The following is a 10,337-nucleotide window of genomic DNA, read 5'->3' on the forward strand; positions in this document are numbered from 1 at the left end:
AACCCGCCCTATCTAATGCGCTGGAACATAATTCTTCCTCGGTGATTCTCTCCAGCTCACTTTGCTTCAAGTGATGTTTCTGTGCAGAATCCTGTTCTGATTTCTAACAGGCTGCTTCCTACGTCGGCACACACGATGTGTCACCTCCCATTAAACTTCTCGAACCATTCTCCCAAGTGAGAAGTGATAGTGCGCCATTCGGGCAACAGGCGGCTCCAGTTCATTCGAGAAACCAAGAGTACTGCAAGGGCTAACTGGCAGTTAAATTCCGCGACCACAAAAAATCCCGAAGGTCGTCACCTAGGCCTTTATGTTTCCGAGCAGTTCGACTAAGCCTAAGTGAAAAGCTATTAAGCTGCAACAGCGCATCAAGTGCTCGAAGCGACCGAATACTTCTTCCACAAATAGCTTCATCTATCTTAAAACCACTGTTTGCAACATTCAGCGGCGCCTCATCTATAACTATTTCATTCCATCCCGATTTTAACGTAATACTCATCTGCCCTTGACTAACCAATATTGGTTGTAGTACTGCAGCAGTCTGCGACCGCCGATATCGACAGTTCGGTGCTCTGGACGATAAAAACAGGGCCGATACAATGGGACGATTTCTTTTCGATTCAATTTTTGCTTTCTTGTTTCATTTTGATCGATTGCCTCAAGTGACACCAAAGAAGAAAAAAAAAAGAGAAATGCAGTATAAATAAAATTCTGACCTTATAGTAGTTTCTTTTTTGTATTTCTTTCATCGCTTCTATCTCATTATTTTTGCTGCCCCATTTGTTTAAATATTTCCAGACAGAGCTGGTGTCGCTGCCTTTGCCCTACGAGACTCGGTGTATAGATTACGAGGCCACTGCCGACGAGTCCCTTTACGATGAGAAAGGAATTCAAGAAGAGGCAAGTATACGCTGCATCTTTTGCGCCGCAGTGCAAAAGTGCGTTGACTTTGTCCACCTTACAGTTCGGGGATTTCTTGCCGGTCTTCAAAGCAAGCCTTCGCAACTGTTTTGTATCGCTTGTTTCGGCTTATCTTTTTTATTTTTTCGAAGGAGTTGACGCGTAGAACGCTTTGTCTAGGATGTATCTAGTTCACTGTTAGCATTGGTGATCATCCGGACTTATTTTTGCCGTTCTAGTCAAGAGGTTCAAATTTGGAACGAAATCTTATACGCATCGTAAGAGCAGCTTAGCAAGTGTCCCATTAGTCAGAATACGTTCCATGTATGCTTCTCTTACCAAGCCACAGAGCTCGTTCGATGCGAAAGTTAGTTTCTGCACATGTCAGAGCCACATTAAACGCTGCCACAGAGCAAGATGTAGGCTATATTATTGATTTAGCCGTGGATAATCCATTGCTGTACAGGAGGTAGGTTTCTATTATGGCATGCTTAAGGCTGTAAATCTGTTGGAAATCTAGGCTTTCTCTCTTCGGAGCCAAAAGCGCATGCTCTGAGGGAAGCGGCATGTCCACATATATCACACGCACTATGTGCTATGAAAAAAAAAAACATTGAATGCATTAGATTTCCGAGAGAAAAAAAAAAGGGGTGTGCATACCCCTCTTATTCAAGAATAAACAGCGCAAAATGAATGTGTTACCTTGGGCTTGTTGTCAGCGCTGAATTTTCGGTTAAAATTACTAGGGTGGCTTTGAGAATTTTGCTGGGTCCTTGCAGCTGTGTTCTCTGAATTATGGTATTGTGTGATAACTAAAAAACTTCAAACTTTTTGAACGGTATTTATTTGTTTATCAACTTATTTGCATAGCTCAAACGCCTCACAAGCGAGGCATTACATGAGGGGCGGGGCACATAAAGATGTTCCTGTAACAGCAAATGCACAAAACTTAACGAGAGCAAAACGGTTGGGAAAATGCACTTGCAATTGCTAAATACAGAATATGGCACCATTACGCAAACTTAGACTACGACAAAAAATATCATGCCGAGAAACAAAAATACCTGACATAAAATCGCACCCATCTTAGACAAAAAGAAATAAAGCCCTGAAAAGAATCGAGCATTCAAATGACAGCGCGAAATTGAAAACTCAAATCAAGCCGTTAACTATAGTTAAAACCGATAATTGTGCATGCGTAAAAGAGCTTCCGGGAGTTATCACTTCGGCTAATATGAAGAACAGCGTTTAATAGCAGAATGCAGATTAAGAATAACAAAATGTAATCGTGGAGAAGGAGGTGCGGGATAGTTATAACTTCTACTACTTCTACTGCTACTCGTGAGTAATGAACCAAAAAGCGATACTAATAAGTTGGCTCCAAAATGAGCGCTAGACGCGAAGGATAACAAAGGAAGGAGTGGGCTCGGCTCATTCGCCCCGACGTGAGCAGATTGGTGCCTCAGGTTGAGGTTTTGGTTGCAGGTAGCAGTTCTTATTCACCGCCGGCTCAGCCGGATCCCATCGCTTCTGTACATACATATCTTTCCAAGCGGGTCAGTCGGGGTCAACCCCGACCCGAATCTCGCATGGTCTGACATGCAAACATTATGTGACCCCAACAAATCTCAATCCATAAAGCCAGCTAGACCTTCGCCTCTTTAGTCTGTCTCACGTGAAGGGCTTGACTGGCGCCATTAGTTTCCTTTGTCTTGTTTCTCTCGTTCTCATGTGTTGTCACCGACTTCTCCGGCAGGAGTGCAGCGAGTTCTGCGTGGCCCACAAGTGGATCGCCACGTGCGGCTGCTTCTCCAAAATGTACGCCGTCAAGCACCGCATGAAAGGAGCCGTGTGCGAATATGTGCCCCACAGTGAGTAAGGCGGGTTGCTTTGCTCGGCGATATCGGGACTACTCTACAAGGCGCTTCTTCGCCAAACATACAACGTAGAGTGCATGAGCTGTAGAATAATTTAGTGTGTGTGCTTTTAGAGCCACGCATGTATGCAAATGTTATAGTCAACAGCTACTGCATTGTATATTATGACTATTGATTTCTAGGAAGAAAAAGCTCCCCTCAAGGGTCTTAGACAAACTTGGCCAGCTGCATTGTGGTACAGCAGCTGACCCATATAACCCCATATATAACCCCATAAACCCCATATAACCAGTCACTTTGAAGTGACCAGTGATTTTGGTAGGAGAAGTGCGGGCGCAATGGTTGCCCCCAACATTACAGGTTCTTCTTCCTGCGCCTGCAGGAACCCGCAATGGGTACTCTCTTTTCTCGTGAATAACTTGACGCTGTTGTAAGCGTCCATCTACACCAAGGCCAGATAGCTTCACGTATGCCACTCTTCGCCATCTTGGCAATGAGCCGCGTAATGAACTCATTAGCGTTACAACCAATCATGGCTCGAGAGTTTTCCCCCCAGAGTGGAAATCCAGCCGGCTGATACCACTTCTAAAACCATAGCAATATCCCTTAGAACTGTAACTATAAAGGTCAATCGCTCTGGCCAAATGCGTGGGAGAGATCAGTGAAAAGATGGTTCTCACGCCCATCGAGTGGTACCTCGAATGCTTTGCCACCTGTTTCAATGTCATGGCGGACTTTCGGCGGGGCCGCTCCTGTGTTGACAAAAACGTTGGTTTCGTAGCCACCATCTGACAGAAAAACGCCTAAGTCACATTTACGCAGCATTTTTTCTCTACCTCAAAGGTGCATACCACTGCGTTACTTATGGAGCCGTCCAGCCGTTAATGCGATCGGCTGCTGACCCGAAGGACGCGGGTTCGATCCCGGTCGCGGCGGTAGCATTTCGATGTGGCGAAATGCTAGAGGCCCGTGTGCTGTGCGATGTCAGGGCCCGTTAAAGAGCCTCAGGTGGTCGAAATTATCCGGAGCCCTCCACTACGATGTCCCTCAGAGTCGCTTTGGGGCGTTAAACCACCATAAATCATAAACTCATGAAGCTATCCTTGATGCTTTGGTGGCTATTAATTGGAATTGGTGGTCGGATATTTATGTCGATAAAAAGCTATTTGGCCAAGTGGTGATTTTTTATGTGGTGTGAGGATAGTCTGACGACTGAGCATTATACACATCGAGGTGTTCCGCAGGAAGGAGTCTCAGTCCATGCATTGTTTAATCTGACGAAAGTTTAGTGACAGGCTTTAAGACTGTCCGCTGTCGCATCAAGGGGCTCTCGTGAGCTTACCCCCAACCTAAAACAGCAAAGAAGTACCTAACGCTATTTTCAGTCCTAAGGAAATGAGCATATATTTTATCGCCTCCTCTGCTCTTCTGAAGAAGCAGGACCAGCATCTGATTTCATCGGGGCATGTGCGAGATAAATAAACAATGGGAAACACGTTTTGTGGGAGATATTAATGAATAACGTACACAAATAAAATGTTTGTGTCTGGTTCCTAAGATAACCATGCAAACTGTGTGTTTCAGAGTAACGGACAAAACAAACACACCGACAACATATAAGATGTTAGCAAAACAAATTTGAAGCCGTCATGTAGAGTAATTAAAGTTGGGACAACATGACAAAGTTCTCACAATATGTTTTCAGTCAGATAGGACTTCTCCCTTGCGGTATAGCTACGCACCGTTATTATCCATGTCCAGCATTCGTGGACAAAAATTTTTAATATTGGAATATTTTAAAGTACTGTTATGAAAATATTGATGGTAATGGTCTATTCATCTGATGGTCGCAAAATCTTTCTTTTAAAGTTTTTCCATCCATCGCATCGAGCAGTTATGACCGCCATAGGAAACCAATGGCGAACGTTTTTGACGAGTGCAATACAGTTAAGAGAAGAAAGTTCAAGCCTGCTGACGGGAGATCTGCAGAAACATTGACTGTTATAAATTTTACAACTTATGAAAAAAATTGCGCTCATAAACACTTTCCCGTTGAAAAGTGATTTTGTACAGAAATTTTGGGTATGTTTATGATGTCATTCTGCAGCCACTATATTGAAAAACTCTACTTACCGGCGTCTCTTCGCTGGCTGTGTCTTGCGCAGTGCGTTGCATTGACGAACTCATTCGACAGAAGTGGTTCCTGTCCTGTCAAAATCTCTGCACCAGAGGATGCAAGTAAGACAACATGTGTTTCATTAATCGCTCGCAGTCGATCAAGTGCTTTCCTTACCATCATGACTGCTTTAATTACCAAATACACGCGGGAATTTGCAGACACTACAGAGCTAACCCTACCCTTTGCAGAGACACCCGTTACAGAGGCCTCATGTTTCAAACTGGGTTCATCACAGAATACGTGAGATACGAGTGAGTGCTTGACAAATCCGTTGTACTGTGCCATTTTTGTAGCGATATCTACATTACGGTAGCATTTCGAGCCTTCAGCGTGGCGGCGCTGCCACCCTGTGGCTGCGCCGCCACGCTGTCACGTGGTTGGTCACGTGGTGTGGAGCAGCCGCCGGCGGCGCGGCACCGTGGCTGATCACGTGGTTGGTCACGTGACCAAGTTCCGTACGGCCAGCGGTAGCTATCGCGTCACTCCAGGTTTAACCAGAGCTAAACCGCCGCCATTTTTTTTATCACGCAGGCTTATTTACTTGCATTGCTTTCTGCAACTGCACACAGCTATCCACACGCCTGTTTGATTAAGCTTCTTTTGCCTGCTGATCCACGCATGGCGAAATGACACCACTATGTATCCTTCTTCTCAGGAGTGCGCTGATGCGAACTTTGTTTTTTTCCTGACCGCAGCAACCTCGAAGCGGACCTGACGGTTGTGCTCGGCTCCACGAAGCGCAAGATTGTCCGCAATCTCCCCAGGATGACGGTCTGTTATACGAATCCTCTTTCGTTGTTATTCTTCGAGCCCTGGCACATAAGCGACTGTTCTTTTACTGCATCTCAGACCCTAGACCGAAGCATTCCCATCGGCTGGAGGGAAGTTGCGGTTTTACCGGAACTGACGCCAAAAGGCATCAACAGGGCAAATGCTACCACATTGCCAAAGCATCACGAAATTATTTGTATGTGCTTTGTTTTTCTTGATTGCCGTGGACACCGGGTGGTAGCAGGAAGGTTATCGCTGTTCCAATTCTAAGGGAGCGACAAAAACTTGGGCGATTGCTGATACAGGGTACAGTATTACTGGATAATAATCATTGTGAAGCGCTCGGTGTGGAATCAATATTTCTACACGCGTGCAAGCGTAACAGTTTTCTTCAGTATAGCTATGCACTTCAAGCGGAATTCACAATGAGCATGATTCCATACAGATCGCTTGATATATGCTAGGTGACGAGGTTTATAAAGGTAGAAGGAGCAATTTTCAGCGAAAGTTTTTCTTGAATATCAGTCACTAAACCCGACCCTGGTTAATGCCCATAGCAACAACTTGAGAGCTAGGGCTCCTCCCGGCCGCTCTTGGAAGGCCGGTAAGGAAATTTCCGGTAGGCAAGAGGTTCCTTGGGCTTGCTGACGTTTCAGATTAATTGAATTTTTGGCACATGTTTTGGTTGTCAGTTTTGCTGGGGAAGAGAAGAGAGGCTATATGCGTTATAGTACCCTGCAAGTCTATACGACACCCGAGTAACTAGACACAGTTCGGCCAGACCTCCCAAGGACGGCTTCCTCAGATTAGAACGTTAAGTACGAGAAATTTAGTTTCCTTTCCTTTCTTTTTCACTTCCCGGTCAACTTCTTTCTTTCCGTCTCCTCTCTCTGTTCTTCCCTTCCACCTTCCTCTCAGATGGCCGACTTCCTGCTCTACCTTTCTGGCCACGTGAGCATGTGGATGGGCTTCGCGCTCATCGCAGTTGGCCCGCTTGTAGTCGACGCAATCAAGGCCGTGCAGAGACAGTTCAACGAAGCGATCACCTCCATGGGCCTGGTTATGCACTAATTGTTTCGCACAGGAATGTTTCGCGAACTACACTCATGGAAGGCTGTCTCTGTGAGAAATCAAGCGCCGCTTATGCACAGTGACAAGGAGGTCTTGCAGCCGTATAGCTGTATGCCGACTTTTTGTTGAAATCAGCACAAGCCGCACTCCTCATTGTTTGATAATCCTTGGGTAACCAAAAATAACGGAAGTACCAAAGCTTCTGTGTTTCTTTTAACGCGATGATCGCTGATTACCGGTACTATTCATCGGTTTCGGTAGGAATTCTTGAACGACAACTTCCAAGGGCTCATTCAGAAACTGCAAGTCGTAGTGTAAGCTGTACGTGCGGCAAGGGCGTTTCGTCTAATGTAATTTTATTCTTGGCTAGTGAGGAGTCTCATAGCGCCATTGACCTTGAAATACGAAACGGGCTTGATAAAGCTCGCTTACCTAGCTTACGTGAAGAGCGCCTCGGAAATAAAGTTGAGACTTCTGACAAGATGTTTCAATCGTAATTATTTTTGTTCAAACTGCCGTGCTCTCTATAGGGAACCACACATGGGAAATGCAAATAAGCAATTACGAAAGCACGAAATGCGCAAATACTAAATCCACATGACGTGACAAAAAACATTAACAATGTAACGACGCGGCACTAGTATTATGGAGAATTGTTTCTCATTCAGAAGTGGCTCAAGTTCTTGAAGCCAACCATGTGTTGTCATCGGCGTGCTTTCGTGGAACTTAAGAATGCAAGCGCTGACCAGAGAAAAAATTCTATTATCGGGCGAACGTACTCGTAACTATGTTGAAGAAGGACTGTTGATTCCTTTGATTCCGGAGCAGCACGGAGGTTCTAGAACTTAACAGGTGCGACTAGGTGTCCCTTTGTTTTCAGGGCAGTGCGCCACTGAAGCGTACTTTAGAAGATTGACGCAGCTGCTGTCCTTCACAGGAGGTTCTTTGTAAAAGAACGTCGCAAATGGTCCGCTTTTATTATGACTCCAAAAGTGTCGTACGAGCTCTTAGAAACATTGCCAAAACGTTGCACAACTTTTGTTACAAGGCGCAGGCTGGGGACTAAACACAAGCTGGAATTTCCGACCTACAAAATTAGTTAATGTTTCCTGACCTTCCTAGTTTCAAGTCCAGGATAATTTATCAATTTTAATTGTCAAGCAACTGTGGAATATTGTAGGGTGCTTTAATGAAAATATTGAAGTTTAAAGGTCCATTCTTGCGACGCGTAGCCAAATCTTTCTTTTAAACTTCGTCCATCACTCGCATTGAGTATCTAAGACTGTCATAGGAGAGCAATGGGGAAAATTTTTGACGATAGCAAAAACGTTAATAGCAAAAAACTGCAAGCCTTCCCAAGGAAGATGTGCGGATATATTGATTTTTATAGTGGAATCTTCTGATGTATGAAAACATTGCATTCGTAAGTAACTTCCTGCTGAAAAATATGCTTGTCTAGAGTTTCTGGGCATGTATCTTTGTGTTCAGTTTTCCTACATAAGCTAGATTGTTTTGCTCAATTAACACTCGAGCAGCGTGCGTAAGCACTTGTGCAACAATGCAGGGCCGCAGGCCACTCCCCAAAAAAAGTTTCTGCTGCTCGACGGATCAAAACGCTTCCAAAGACTAACTGTGTTTGGGAAGCTTGCGGCAGTGTCCAGCGACGAAGACTTCTCCGAATATTACGAAGCTGCAGCAGAAATCAGCCAGTCAGCGGGGCTATATTTGAAGGCGAAGTTGATAACACGGCTGAAGAGTGCCCTGAATAAAGTTATTGGGACGGAATAAGTAGGGTTAACGGGACGGTGAATTCATTTTTAAACTGGGTAGCTTTGAAAGATGGCTGCCGCCCGTGATAAAAGTGACAAGAGCAAATGTTTTGATGAGCGAGTTATGTGATGGCATGCAGTAAAAGGCACTTGATAAATCAAATCATCGAGACAAGCTGCTCGGTTTCAAAACCAACAAGGTCCGTAAAACGTTCGCATAGTGTTTGTTTTGTGTAAACCTGAGCATTGCATTTCAATCGTTCCCTATAGTTCTAAGCACAGGACACCAAACTTTTTGGTTTTGTTTTTGTAGCGCGAGAAAGGAGGAGCGGATTTCCTCGACCGTTCACGTGGATGTTGTTCCAATTTTCGCCATCGCTACCGCTTATAAAACAATGCGAACTTTAAAGAACAAGAGATCGAGAGAAAATTCAATATAGACTTCCACTTTCACTCAACCTCTCATAGCCTCGTACCCAAGTAAGGGTGAGTGAGAGAGAGAGGTTAGTCTTACTTTTCCTTGTAATTAAACTTCTACTTAGTGGTTTTACAAGAAAATCGCCATTACGAATCGAACAAGAAGCTTGGCCTGCGACTTTGTCCACGTACGTCTGCGCCTCTTTTCGCTGTTGCAATTGCGCAGGCACGCTGAATACGCAAGGCAGTGTACTACGTGAGTGAAGTTTCCATGCTATGTGTGTTTACTGCCTCTGTCCGCAAAAAAAAAAAGATGCCCGTTGAGTTCTTTTCCCTTCTCTACACATGACAACAGAAGAAAGGCGTGAGTAATGACCGAGCGGGATCACGGGAATGGGGAAGCGGAGGATTCTGGGAATACGGGAAAGGTCAACCTTGGTTCAGGTCTCTGCCGTGCCGCATCCCATTGTGCACGTCCTCAAGGCGAGGCAGGCGCACGCGGGCAGCGAAGGGTCATCTTAATCCGCGTCGCGTCGCTTTTGTCCCACGTCTGCCACTCCGCTGCTCGCAGCAGAGGGCGTCCCGGGCGGCGCTCTTTGACGGCTTAAAGCGCGGTCAACAAGTGCGCCCGCTAGCTGCAGGCATGAAAAACGACCGCTCGTTAGCACGAGTCAATCTCAACTGACATGCACAGTGAATGGACATGCGATAGAGGTGGTTTGTACGAGAGTGTGTCCATCTCTCTACCGTGCACCAAGACATTTTGTGAGTGACGGCACCTTAGTAGATGGGCCTCGGAGATGGCTTTTCCCCGAAACGGTGTTTACCAGGAATCTTTGAGGCCGTAAACAAGCCGCAAGCAGGGAGAGAGTGCACCAAGGCCGCGGGGAGAAAGGGGAACCCTTTGAGATGTCGATAGGGGGGAATGTACGTACATACTCGCACAGAGTGGGTCGCGACGACTTCCCTTATTTCCCCAATCCTCACTTGGATGTGTTTCTCCTTTTCCAATCCTTGATTGGCTATGTTTTCCTTTTGCCAGTCATTTATTGGGGCGAATGTTTGTGAATTTACCAAACTGCTTATCGTCCCCACCGATGGCGGGGACAGGTCTTCCCAAAGCAAGGAAGCAGCAGTTCACAATTGGTAGCAGGGTGCTGTAAGTGGTAAAGTAGTACGTCTACTTAGGGCAGGTAGTGACGGCTGATCCGGATCATGAGAGATAAATAACTAGAATGATAAGAATGGGGTGGAGCGCATATGGCAGGTTCTCTCAGGTCATGACTAGCTGCTTACCAAAATCCCCCAAGAGAAAACTGTACAACAGCCGGTACTCACCTACGAGGAAGAAAC

The 10,337-nt window shown here is 45.6% G+C and overlaps 1 protein-coding gene across 1 annotated transcript in view; it reads left to right on the top strand.

Annotated features, from left to right (window-relative positions):
- LOC144118473 (uncharacterized) overlaps nt 1-10,093 on the top strand; it is a 46,726-nt gene extending 36,633 nt beyond the window's left edge. Inside the window, exons 18-23 of the mRNA XM_077651409.1 lie at nt 799-900; nt 2,657-2,771; nt 4,943-5,015; nt 5,145-5,207; nt 5,652-5,727; nt 6,646-10,093. Of these exons, the coding sequence (XP_077507535.1) occupies nt 799-900; nt 2,657-2,771; nt 4,943-5,015; nt 5,145-5,207; nt 5,652-5,727; nt 6,646-6,798 (582 nt within the window). The 3' untranslated portion in view covers nt 6,799-10,093. The remainder of the gene's footprint in view (nt 1-798; nt 901-2,656; nt 2,772-4,942; nt 5,016-5,144; nt 5,208-5,651; nt 5,728-6,645) is intronic.
- The last annotated feature ends 244 nt before the right edge of the window (nt 10,094-10,337 follow it).

This window comes from Amblyomma americanum, chromosome 2 (assembly GCF_052857255.1).
Source record: "Amblyomma americanum isolate KBUSLIRL-KWMA chromosome 2, ASM5285725v1, whole genome shotgun sequence".
Classification (NCBI taxonomy): Eukaryota; Metazoa; Arthropoda; class Arachnida; order Ixodida; family Ixodidae; genus Amblyomma; species Amblyomma americanum.